General features: G+C 40.8%; 1 protein-coding gene across 6 annotated transcripts in view; it reads left to right on the plus strand.

Moving 5' to 3' along the window:
* Positions 1–13,173, plus strand: part of LOC117883194 (calcium-activated potassium channel subunit beta-2) — a 236,922-nt gene that overhangs the window by 163,744 nt on the left and 60,005 nt on the right. The window contains exon 1 of one of the 6 annotated variants that reach the window (XM_034782282.1): positions 2,888–2,931. The exons of 4 other annotated variants lie outside the window; for them this stretch is intronic. In XM_034782282.1, the coding sequence (XP_034638173.1) occupies positions 2,912–2,931 (20 nt within the window). In that variant the 5' untranslated portion in view covers positions 2,888–2,911. One more of the 6 variants, XM_034782284.1, reaches the window with a different exon arrangement.

The raw sequence follows: 13,173 nt of genomic DNA on the forward strand, positions 1-13,173 counted from the left end.
TAAAACTTTCAAGTTACAGTACACGTTATTTTACACATTGACCTTGTGCTTTGCCTAATGACTGAAAATGCCTCTCTTCTCATGTGCTAAATGACTTCCTGCTCCTTCCAATTCCTCCTTAAAACATGATCTTCTTGGAAGTGTTTCAACAATGAGTACTGCAAGAATTTCCCACCACTCCAAGGCTGTGCCATCACTTGGTGAGCTGCGTCGCCACTATTTATCTAGTCTAGATTGTAAGCGCCTTGGATCATAGACCAAGGGCCAGATCCTCAGGTAGTATAAATCACCATAGCTCCATTAATTTCAGTTTATACCAGCCAAGGATCTGCACCATGTCTTCATTTATGGGCACTGTCAGTATTCAGTAACAATACAATTGAAGTAACTTTATTTCAGCAAATGGGAGGTAGCAGCAGGTAATGAGTTTGCAAACGAGGCTATTTCTGCTTTTCACTACACCACATTGTGCCTTAAAAATTCAAGGAGGAGCCTTAACATCTGCTGCTTGTAGCAGCAACTGCAAGGGACAGTGAGCAGGGGACAGAAGATGTTCTGGATGTTTTCCTAGGGTTCCTGTTGCTAAGGAAACTACCTCCTTGATATCTGTGTTCACTACATCTGGGTCACTTGGGCTTTTGCTCTCAGAGTAAAGAATGAGTTAGTGTTTGGGGACTCATGGGGAAAGGAGAAATGATTAAAGTATATACTTAATGCACAATCTTCCTCACTCTCACACACTATATAATAGCTATAGGACAAATTCAGTTTTTAGTGATTATGAGTATTGCTAAAAGAAACCCCCGTCATCATATTACATGCAATGCTGTACATGACTTAAATTAAGGCAAAGCTTGCCAAAAATGTACCAAAGAAAATGTCCAGTGCTGCAAGGTTCTGAACACCTTATTTATATTGCAGCTGTGCTTAAAGGCCCCAGTTAGGATCTCATGGTGCTAAGAGCTGTGCAAACACATGGAAAAAACCCACAAACCCTACCCCAAAACATTTATAATCTAATTGTCAATCACTCACCCATTAGAACTCCTTCTGAAGTCAATGGGGCTCCAGGCAGACACAGAGTGGCCACCTACCTAGGGCTCATGGTAGGATCAAGGCACAGATATCATAAGAAGTGTCAGGGGAGGAGGAAGGAAAACAAGAGTAACTATTATGAGATCACAGTTATACATACCAATGATGTGCACAACGTGATTCTACCAAATTATTGGTGGGTGCTTTGGACGGATGGCAAGGAGCAAAGATGGGGTTTATTTTAAAAAAGACCTCTGCCTTGTTTGTATTTTTACTTCTTAAAATATTCAAACCTCTGCCCTTTTCTCTGCTTTAACTATATTTTTAGGTGTGTTTGTGTGTGTAAAAGTAATAAAGTAGAGACACACTTCAAAACCTCAATGAAGTCTCTAAAAATATAGAGACATATATAGGGGTTTTGAAATATGTCTTTGTATCATTACATACACACACACACACACACAGAGCACCTGCCTTCTGAAAATCAGCCCCTTTAAGTTGTGTCCCAAGCTGGGCACCCAAAACTGAGGCACCTAAAATTTTTAGAAATATATGGGTGTGCATATGAAGGTGAGCCTATTCAGAGGTGATACCCATGTAATAAGTTACAAACCTTCTCCTCTTGTGAGTTACACACCATTATGTATTGTGTCTATATAAAGCAGTAAGCTAAATGATTGTATCTTGGTCTTTCAGTTGCTTTTGGAAGTGGTGATGGATTCTGTACCACACTATGTTCTTCTAGGCTAGCGTATAAATAAAAAAATGGCTATTTCACAGAGTTTGTACTTAATGCTCAGTTTGGACTATCCCGCAAAAGGCTGATTGAATTCTCAGAACCTCATGTGTCTGTGCATGGCGCTGGAGCACTCATGATTCACGCCTTTCTATTGGCTCCAGTGGGCTTTGGGTGAGGCCGTAGTTCTACTCTTTCTTAAAGTTCAGGTCGAAATTTTGAAAAGGTCACTGGCAACTGAGACTCCTTCCGGTAACTGAGACACTATCTCCCTTGTTTTGCACTGGAAGCTCAATGAGACCCTAATTATGGGCCAACTTTTGTTCTCTTACCCTGGTGTCAATCTGGACTAACTCCTGGGAAACGAGTGGAGTTTCTATTGATACAAAATGAGATGACGTCAATGAGAGCAGAATTTGGCCTGAAGAAATGGGATTATAAATGTCTTGTTCAGTGCTTCCACACTTCCCACTAATGTATTTTTCTGAGTGGATTTGGACTTCAAGGCTTGTAGGAAAATCTGGTGTCCACAAAAGAAAATATCTAATAGATGAGAAATGACCTCCATTATTTAAATCCTTAACCGTCTGCTACTGGATTGCACTGTACAGGCTGAAAATATTGGCTACCTCTTCCTACATAAATAACCCCAACTGCCCATTTAGAGGTTTTATTTTAGTTCAGTGTTTTAGGCTGCTATCCCTGTTTCGGTGTGAGGCTGAGTTGCTTATTTTTCTGTTTTGGCATCAGCAAATTTTGCATGTGCCAGAAAAAGAAAAAACAATTAAGACCAAGGTCTCTCTGGGGTGTCTGGCAAATGGAACAAACCACCAACTGGTGCCTGCCCAGAGTTCTCGGCTTGGGACTTTGTGTGTGGAACATTACTACATCTGTGTGTAATTGGTTCAGCAATGCTACCCGAATGCTGTTAGAGAGATAAGGGGTGAGTTAATATCTTTTATTGGACCAACTTCTGTTGGTGAGAGAGAGACGCTTTCAAGCTTCCACCCTCCGTGTAAGCTCGAAAGCTTGTCTCGCTCACCAACAAAAGTTGGTCCAATAAAAGATATTACCTCATCCACCTTGCATTTCTAACATCCTGGGACCAGCACAGCTACAACAACACTGCATCCTTCTGCTATGGCATTTGAGGGACTCTGGTGAGACACACTGAACAGTTTTTGTTGTATGAAGCTAAATTACTGTGGAAGGATTTGGACACAGCAGCCTGACCTCTCTGCTGTGGAGTTATTAAAAGCAGTCAGGGTTTATTTTCTTCACCTTCATTTCTCAATTCCTGCTTAAGCAGACGGTCTGATTATTGCCTCATGATTTTCTGAAGCAGCTGTCTGTCTCCTTTTAAAGCTTTATCATAGAGGTTTGCAAGTATCAAAAGTAAGTATTTAACTCGGGAGATCTTGCACACTAGTTGAAGGCACCATCAGACAATCTAGTGCAGGATGCCAGTTGCATGGTACTACCATTTTACCTGATAGGTAATGATGACTGGGTCTTGAACGCAACCTTTGGTGCTGTTTCTGAGTGACTTTGCATGCTGTTCCTCCGGACTACAGCGTCATGAGCATTTTGATATATAACTGGATGTTTCTTTCAGTCGGCCTGCCTGTCAGCAAGTCTTCATCATTTATTTCAAAGATCAGTCAGGACCTGCATTAGCAGCAAGGTTTCAGTGTCTTGTGGGTCCTTGTGCCCGTGTAGTTTGTTGTGTCTCCCCTTTTCTGGTCTTGTGGCACTCACTGAGGCATGCATTATTATCATGCGTGGATATTGCTTTAAAATGATGATGATGGCTCATTATTCATATAGCACAAAAAAAGGGGACAGGTACTTTAGAGGCAGGTAAATACACATGGACCATGCCCTGAAATGATTCACAATTTTAGCAGTCTGTTCAAGATTCTCTTAATTAGTAGACATTTTATTTTCATATTTCCATGTCCACAGGCTGCTTTATGCTGTAGGTATTGTACTTCCATTAACCCCCTTTAGTCCAGTTGTCTGTCATGGCTTCTTTGCCTTCTAATGTATGGGTCCTGGGGAGGTGGGAGAGGATTGTGTTTTGAGGGTTTTTTTGGCATGTATGCTATGGTTTGGTGCTTCCTGTTGTTCATTCATCACACAAGCTGCCATTTATCCCTATTATTAATTCTGATTTTAAAATATTAATGGGGATCTGTAGAAATATCTCAGTAGTAAGGAGGTGTGAGATTAATATTATCTCTTCCCCGGTCTAACAGGAGGTATGTTTTCTCTTTTGCAGTAAAATCATAATTGTTGCAATTTATCAGTCATGCAAATGTAATAAACTTTCTGCAGCTGGGATCGCAGACCTGTTATCCAGCCTCATTGTAAAACTTCCTTAGATACACAGACCCCCATCTCTGGCAATGTACGGTTTTTCTTGCTCTAAGACAGGGGTCGGCAACCTTTCAGAAGTGGTGTGCCATTTATTCACTCTAATTTAAGGTTTCGCGTGCCAGTCATACATTTTAACGTTTTTAGAAGGTCTCTTTCTATAATACATAACTAAACTATTGTTTATACTTATATAAAGTAAATAAGGTTTTTAAAATGCTTAAGAAACTTCATTTAAAATTAAATTAAAATGCAGAGCCCCCCGGACTGGTGGCCAGGACCCGGGCAGTGTGAGTGCCACTGAAAATCAGCTCGCGTGCCGCCTTTGGCACGCGTGCCATAGGTTGCCTACTCCTGCTCTAATACATCTTACTCCGCATATTCAGGGTTGTTTTCGTCTATCTATTTAAAGCCATCGCCTTCTGACTTTAAAATGTTACCAGACTGTTCTCTGTGCCTACATAGTTTTAAGTGACGTTTCTATTTTGCTCCGTTGACGACCACAGCTCTTCAGGGCGTGAGTTACAAAATTCAGATCTAGATACTGAATCAAGTATTCCAAAGTTTGGGGTGTTCCAGGCCAGGATTTTGGTTCAGATTTCCAAACTTTCTCCCTAGCCCAAAATATGGGAAGTGTTATTAATACCTAAAGTTTTATTTTGCATCTTATCTCTACTATTGACACTGCATCTAGTTGAGCAGCACGCTGCAAAGCATGGGATTCCAGCTAGTGAATCTTCATTCAAAGGACCGCATGTTTTGAAAATGTGTATATATTTTTGTCTTGTGTACTAAGTTGTTGGGCACCTTGGATAAATCATTGAAATATGCCAGGATGAGCCAGAGAGGTGGTGTTTGTATCTAGAGCTGGATAAGGTTGAGTCAGGGTTTAAGAGCTCAGGTTTGAAGTTGAATCAGGGCTAGGGGTGAGCAGCACCAAGATATCACAAGCTAATTTAATGAGATTTCTGTCTGAGCTATCAGAAACCTTAAGGATCAGCTGCTTTTGTGCGATTCCCGCCATCTTGGGCCAAAGCTTCATGAGAGAAGAAAAACGATCCTCTGGTTAGGGCACGAGTTTCGGGTTTGCAAGACCTGAGTTCCCTTCCCTGTTCTGACAAAGACTTGCTGTGACACCTCAGGCAAATCATTAAGCAGCTCTGTGCCTCAGTTTCCCCTCTGCAAAATAGGAATAATAGCATTTCCCTACCTTACAGGGGTGTTAGGAGTATAAATACATGAAAGATTTTGAGGTGCTCAGACATGACGGTGATGGGGGGCAGATAAGTACATAAGATAGAATAGTTGGTTGACTTCGAGGGATTTCAGTCACATCTCAGTGGGCACCCATAAGCAGACCCCTTTGGCTTCAGATCCAACCCACAATCAAAATTCTAAGTGTACATTTCAATGAAGGGATTCAAAGTCAAATCTTGGTACCCCACCCCACCAAAATCTCAACTGGCTCCAAATCAGTGATCTGACATTGGCCTATATCCTAGGGTGACCAGATGCCCCGTTTTTATAGGGACAGTCCCATTTTGGGGGACTTTTTTCTTATATAGGCACCTATTACCCCCCACCCCCGTCCGTTTTATCACAGTTGCTATCTGGTCACCCTATATATCTACCAGTTAATTAGTTAATCATTAAATAAAAGGGAGGACTGATTTGGGCACTAAAATTTATTGAAGACACCAATTTAACAGCTGGACCATTTTGGCATCAGTGGCTTTCCTAGTGTGAGTTTTCCCATTGATTTTCCTATGTAAATATGAGATCCTGTCTCGTTTATTCAAGTCTAGCTTTGCCTTACAGGCAGTAACCGATGGCAGCAAACTGTCAGAGGCAACAAACTATTTAGTGTTGTTTGGCTAGTGACTGCAGGTGTGTAAGGAGTGAATGTTTGTCTGGATGGTAAAACCCCTAGAGCAGGCCCTGTGTGTATTTCATCATCTGCATTACAATATCACCACAGCATGTGCTGGCTTGCCAGGCAACCAAACCCCAGAACCAATCATGGCCAGTTGAGTTTCTGATGTAGTTTGCAAGGTGCATGTTACCATTCTCTGTACCCAGACTGACCAGCTTGGCTCCTTAAGGAGTCTCATTGAGCTCTACAGTATAGCTAGCTTGAAGATGCTTCATTATAAGTAAGTCTCTCTCTCTCTCTCCCCCCCCCCCCCCCACTACCTTACAAACCCTCAGCCCAGCTTTGATCTCAAATCCTTGTACTCTAGCCAGCATAGGGAGAACGCTGTTTCGTGAGACTTCGGCAATACTTAAAGAGATTACTCCAATCCCTTAAACAAATTTCAGTCTAGTTTAAGATTAAGTACTGCCACTGAGATGTCCTTGTTGATTAAATCAGCATGCTCTAACCTCACAGCTGGGGACTGGGGGCCAGAAGTCCTTAGTTTTATACTGACTCAGTTGTGTGCGATCTTGACCAAGTCACTCTAATGGCTCTCTGCCTCAGTTTACCTATCTGTCAGCCCCAATGTAAAAAACCTTTCAGATTCTCGGATGAAGGGTAATATAAGTGCAAAGTAGTGTTGAGTCTATGTACAACATCATTTTCTTTTACGAATGTTGGCATGCTTATTGCTTTCCATACTTGTATTTAATATTTCAGATTCATTTAATATCTGTATGAGATTGATTGATTAACATAGGACTTGGGATGGTTTTAAAAAAAATCCAACTTTGTCTTTGTTCGTGGCTGGTTTCAACCTTATATAGCTTAGTGATTTTTGACTTTGGTGCCCCTGGTACAGGGACTTGTGCATTTTAGCATACTCCAGGGTTCCATTCTGGATGCAGTCTTCAATGTGCAGCTGTTAAGTGATTTCCCTGCTATGCAGTTAGTACCCAGCTTTCTATTTGAATTATATACATTGGTATGGCTTTCTTTGTGTCTCTCTGATGTTTCAGAAATGATTAACCCTAGAATTGACTATGGGTTAGCCTTGGCTTTATCACTCCAGGGTTCTTTAGAGCTATGAGAAAAGTGACCCCCTTTTTTTTTTTTTTTTTCAGAGTTTGATGTGAATTTTTTCATCATTCTGTTGTGGCCCAAGGTGTAACCCAGAAATTTAGTTTTGGATGAAAAATCCCCAAAATGGTCAGTTTTTCATCAAAAATGTGCCAAATTCAAAATTCCTCCCTCCTCTTTTATTTTAACATGAACTGACTTCCCTCAAAGTTTTTAAGATTCTTCCATTTGAACAGAATCATGTTCAAGTCCAAATGGAAATTTCATGGTGGTTTTTTTTTTTTTTTTGGTGAAACTGGCCCATTTTTAAAAATTAAAAATAAAAGATGAACATCACAATTAGTGAGGATTATGCCTTTGATTCGTCTTTTTTTTTTTTTTTTTTTTTTGGCCCTCCTTTCAGTTAGTGCAATTTGTTTGCTTCAGTTCTCAATATCCCAGTTCTGGTACTTAGCTTGATTAGCTTCCATCTGGTACCAATGTTAAGATTATGGTACTAAACCAAAGCTTTATAATAACATCAAAAAATTGTTAAGTTGATGCCTAGGCTTCTCTGTTCCTGCCGTGCTATGTTCATTACTGCTTAATTTCTGAAGCTGAAAGTACATCTAGAGGTAGAGAGATTTAAACTTTGTTCTAGCTCCTGCTCCCCCTTTTCCCCTCGGGGTGCTGTATTTCTGTGAGCTAATTTAAAGAGATAATCCTTTCTAATCCGATTTATTACTTCAATCAAAATCTGAGTATGCTTTATTTTGAATCACATATGAATATTTAGCTCTTTGGGGCAGGAACTTGGTCAACCTACATGTCTGTAAAGCACTTAGCACATTCCTGGCATTATAGGAGTAAATAATACAAATAATTTAATATAACGAAGTTCTTAGGGACCCATTTCATTTAAAAAAAGGTTTTTGCAATATACAGCCAAGTGCTAACACATGAAAGTCTCACTTTAACATATGAGGCAGAACGGTCCAATGTTTAGGGAATTAGCCTAGGACTGGAGAAACATGGGTTTTAGTCCCTGCTCTGAGGCATACTTTCTGTATAACCTTGGGCAAGTCAGTGTCTGTCTGTGCCTTAGTTCCCCATTTATAAAATGAGGATAATAGCACTTTCTTACTTCACAGGGATATTGTAAGGGTAAATACATTAAAGACTGTGATGTGCTTAGATACTATGTGATGGGGGGGACGGACATATAAGTACCACAGATAAATAGGTATGTTTCAAAGAACAGAGAATCAATGGATATTTAGTAATTCATATCTGTATAATAATTTACAATCATGTGGTGCTTTCTAAGGCATTCTCTTAAAATGTGCCCCAAAATTGGAATACACAAAGCGTGTGTATGGGCCAGAACCACCACTTATTTCCATGGAGCTGGGCCAATTTATACCACCTGAAGATATGACCCAGCATTCAGTTTCTCATAGGGTGACCAGATGTCCCAATTTTATAGGGAGAGTCCCGATATTTGGGGCTTTGTCTTATATAGGCGCCTAATACCCCCCACCCCCATCCCGATTTTTCACACTTGCTGTCTGGTCCCCCTAGTTTCTCATTCTCCCTGGGCACTTACTAATTTATGTGCACACAAATACAAACATAAACAGATGCAGTTGCAGGATCTCAGAGTCCTGTTGAGGTTTCTCCTTTGAAAAATTGGCTCACTATACATAGGAATCATCTCACCCACTCAGCAGTGAGATGTAGCCCATCATGTGGGTAGAACAAGGCCACAGTTTAACAGCTCACGGTAACACTATGTAGCAGTTCAAGACAGAAAGTGAAGATGAATTTTTTTATCCAGTTGAAACCAAACAGGTAAGAGGGTTTAAGACAAAAATCCTTAGAGAAAAGAACAAATTACCATATATACTTGTTCATTAGCCCATTTGTTTAGAAGCCGACCCCCCAAGATGGATATGTAAAAATAGCAAAAACTGTATGACCCTTTCACAAGCCAACCCTATCTTTCAGAGGTGGGAAAACGAGCCACATGCCAAAGGTTGCCGATCCTTGCCATAGAGTTTTAAATCATCAAATTTTGGTGTAGACCCGTTTATAAGTTGACCCCTGCTCTTTGATGCGTCACTTTTTTACCAAAAATATTCGGCTTATGAACGAGTATATACGGTATTAGCTTGAAAAGTAATTTAACAGAATAGTAATGCTCTAATACTATCTCTGCAAATCTAATACCATTTCTGCAAAAGCAGAATACTTCAACCAGTGACATACTTTTTTGGGGCCCCATCCAACATGTATTAAGTCAATGGAAAGACTCCCTCCGCTTCAATGGCAGTTGGATCAATCCCTTGAGGTTTTTGGTTTGTCAGTTGCTTTTATCGTAACATTATTGTTTTCACAAAATATGCCACTGTAACTTGTCATGGTGATTAAGCTAATTTGTTAATTTCCAGAATGATACAGTTTCTGAATATGTACAGCATTTTAGTTCTTAAAAGCAGAATGTTGAATGCATTGCTGTATTAGTGTCACATTCATTATGTTCTGCAATATATTAAACCATGATCAATTTGGCCAAAACATTTACAAGTCTGTAGAAAGAAAATTTCATGCGTGCTTAAAGTATAAGTGATGACACGCAGTGCAGGCCACTATAAAGATGAGCTATATAGGAACCCCAGTCTCTTTATCTGAAGGGTCCGTGACCCACAGTCTGTTTTAAACTAATTGTGTTGCCAGCCATTGTATTGCTCATTTCACTAATGGCCAGTTCATTGTACTCAATCTACTTGTTTATTACACACACCTGTTTGGAATGATCAGCTTCATTACACATGTCTCTGACATTCCAGTGCCATAATCCACATGGAATTAAGTAGGCTTCTATGCATATGGAATAGATTAGGCATATAATGTTCTTTTACAAGGGGCAGCTGATAAGCACTGAACTATCTCAGTCTATCGTTCTGCGCAAGTCCTAGCAATGTCTCCCAGCCAAGCATTCCATTAACTCTTTCACTTCTTATTTCTTACAAGGCCACACATAACCCTAATCTTTTTATTTTGCTGAGCTATTATCTTTCTCTGTTCCTGCACTGAGATTTCATGGTACCACATTTTTCACTTGGTCCAAAATTGGGTTGGAAGAAGTCAGGGCAAAGGGGGCTTTCGCTGAGCAGGCTGAAAGAAACTGTCTTGTCTCAAACTAAATCTTTGTTTGTAGCTACTTTTAATTCGGTGTCCATTTAGAAGATGGCTTGTTTTACGGCAAGCAGGAATAATGAAGATCCTGATTTTGCCACCTGTAAGCCTGTCGAGTAGTACTTTATTCCATGGGGGTGCCCAGTGGCGCAGATCATGGCCCAGGCTATGCATCTGTGCACAACCATAGGAGAAATTAAACTTTCCCACACGCATGCCTCTGTGCAGCATCCTGAAACTCTGGGGCCAAGAGCACAGGAATAAGGAGAAACTGCCCACCTCCTACTCCCCTCCACTGCATAAGAGGACAGGGATTGGGCAAGGAGTAGGCAGAGCCTTGGTTCCACCCAAAATATGCCAGTCATCACCTTTCTGGTAAGGGACAATTGTACATTGCTACCCCACTGGAGCAAGGTGGGGGAAGAGGGGAGGAATTGTTCCGAGAAGCCCCGTTCCTTCCCCGTGCTGCTCCTGGGGCAGCATCGCTATTCACTAAACCTCACAGGGCAAATTGTACAGGGGGTACTTGTGGTGGAAGGTACTTTTCAGCAAGGGTCAGGATGGCAGATTCAGGCTAAGAATCCCTACCAGAGCCCCCACTCCTCTAGGATCAAGCCCCAGAACCATTCCTCTCCCCATCATAGCATGGGTACTGGCTGATCTTCCCTTTCCTTGGAAGGACCCGCTATTAACACAACTCATCGTCAACTTCTGGAAAGTGCTTCTTTGTTAGACCAAAAACTTCCTTCCTAACTCTGAGCCAAGTATTTCTGCATTAAAAAGGGAAAGCAGAAGACTGGCAACAACCGCCCCTCTCCCCTGCCCCCCCAAAAAGAGTTGAAACTCATTTACTCTTAAACAGGATTAAAGCCATTTTATGATCAGACATTTTTGCTGGCCGGCTATATTAATCAATTAGGTGCACAAGCTTTCGAGTCAAAAGCAAGCCTCTTAGGCTACTTCTTGAGAAGTTTGGATTCCAGAAGCTTTTGATCTATTGATACAGATAAGCACCATAGGGAGAGATTAGAATCAACGCAAACACCCAGGAGAAGATTAAATAAAAATAATAACAATGATGAAATAGGCCTGGGAATGGAAATGTGCAATCTGAAATTAATTGAAATGCCAACTCCAACAATAGCTGCTTATGTGTGGCTCCAAAAAGGCAATTTTGAGAAAGAGAGCCCACAAAAAAAAGCATTGATGATTCAGAGAGGGGAAAACAAGGAAATAGGCAAGTATCATCCATCTCAAAGGAGACAGGCGAGAGTGGTAGAAATGGAAGAAAAAACATGAGGCCTTTTTAAAAAATTGTTCCCCAAAGTGTTTTAGAACAAAACAATTGGCAGGAGTAACTCTCCAGGACCTGAGCACTGCTACAGAATTGAAGCCAATTAGAAAGCCCACAGGATCAACATGTAGCAATTTTCCATAGTTGGACAATCTAACCCTGCACCCGTTGATGTCAATGAGAATTTTAACATGATTATAAATAGAAGCTGGATTGGACCCCAATGATGAAATTCACCACTGTGAAGAGGGCCACAGCAAGGTCTATGGCCCACTTATGTCCCACTCAAGCTCTATTTTGAGGGCGTAAGTGACACACAGCCTCTGTGCTGGCCCTTGGCCCAGGGGTGAATTGTACCCTATAGGAGAATCCTACCTGCTGCTGCATGGAACTCAGTGGTTTGGGCTCACAACGGCTCATACAATCCTTTTTTGGCTTTGGTTCATGCATATCTCACATCTTAGGGTTTGCACCTCATTAGTTATTATTTATTTATGTATGTATTTGTATTGCAGTAGCACTTAGGGGCCCAATCATGAATCAGGGTCCCGATGTGCCAGGAGCTGAACGCACACAATGAAAAGACAGTCCCTGCCCCAAAGACCGTCCAGTTGTGTTCGTTTCATTTTGAGTTTTAGCTTCAAATCCAGACTTAGACCAGGTGCTACCTATTGACTTCAGTGGCTGTATCTTCTTATACTGGGTCAAAATTTGTCTCTCACAGCAAAATTCAACCAAAACAGCCACATTTTGCTTGGTTTCAGGAGAAAACTAGATTTGTGTAAAATTGTGGGGAAATTTTCACACAACTTTCCACGAGGTTAATTTTGTCTCATTTTGAGCCCCTAGGAATGCTGAGATTTTGCAACAAACATTATGAAAATTACAGAGAAATATTCAAAATCATCAGTTTCTCACATTTCTGAAGTGCAAAAGTTTAGGCTGAAAATATTTCACATTGTAATATTTTGGATTGAAAGGGTGAGTCCTGTCTGTCAACAGAGAATGTCACAAAAATTTTGCAGGCACCAGCACGAAGTGTGAACTTGTCATAATATGTGAAAATACTCCTGGGGGCTTTAATCCAGTAAAGCATTTAAGCACATGCTTAACTTTAACACTACTCTCATGAGCATCTGATTTCAATAGGACCACTCCTATGCTTTAAGTTATGCTCGTACCTTAAGTGATTTCCTGCATCTGGGCTATAAACTACTACATCAACTCAGCATAAAAACCAAACATGGTCACAGTCTGCAGGATTTTTTTTCCATTAATTTGATTTCTTGTAAGGATTAATTTTATCATAATAAATATTACCTAGCTAGTGTTTTTCAACAGTAGATCTCAAAGCAGTTTACAAAGGATCCTCATTTCAATGATGAAGCAATTGAGGTGCAGAGAGGTGAATTGACTTGCCCAAGATCACTGTTGGCAGAACTGGGAATAGAACACTGCTCTCCTGACTCCCTGGCCAATTCTCTATCTGCTAGGGCATGATGCTGTCTCTTCAGAGAGAGTCCGAGTTTGGCCTTCACTCACATTTTAGCATATGATCCC

Source organism: Trachemys scripta, chromosome 9 (assembly GCF_013100865.1).
Source record: "Trachemys scripta elegans isolate TJP31775 chromosome 9, CAS_Tse_1.0, whole genome shotgun sequence".
Taxonomy (NCBI): domain Eukaryota; kingdom Metazoa; phylum Chordata; order Testudines; family Emydidae; genus Trachemys; species Trachemys scripta.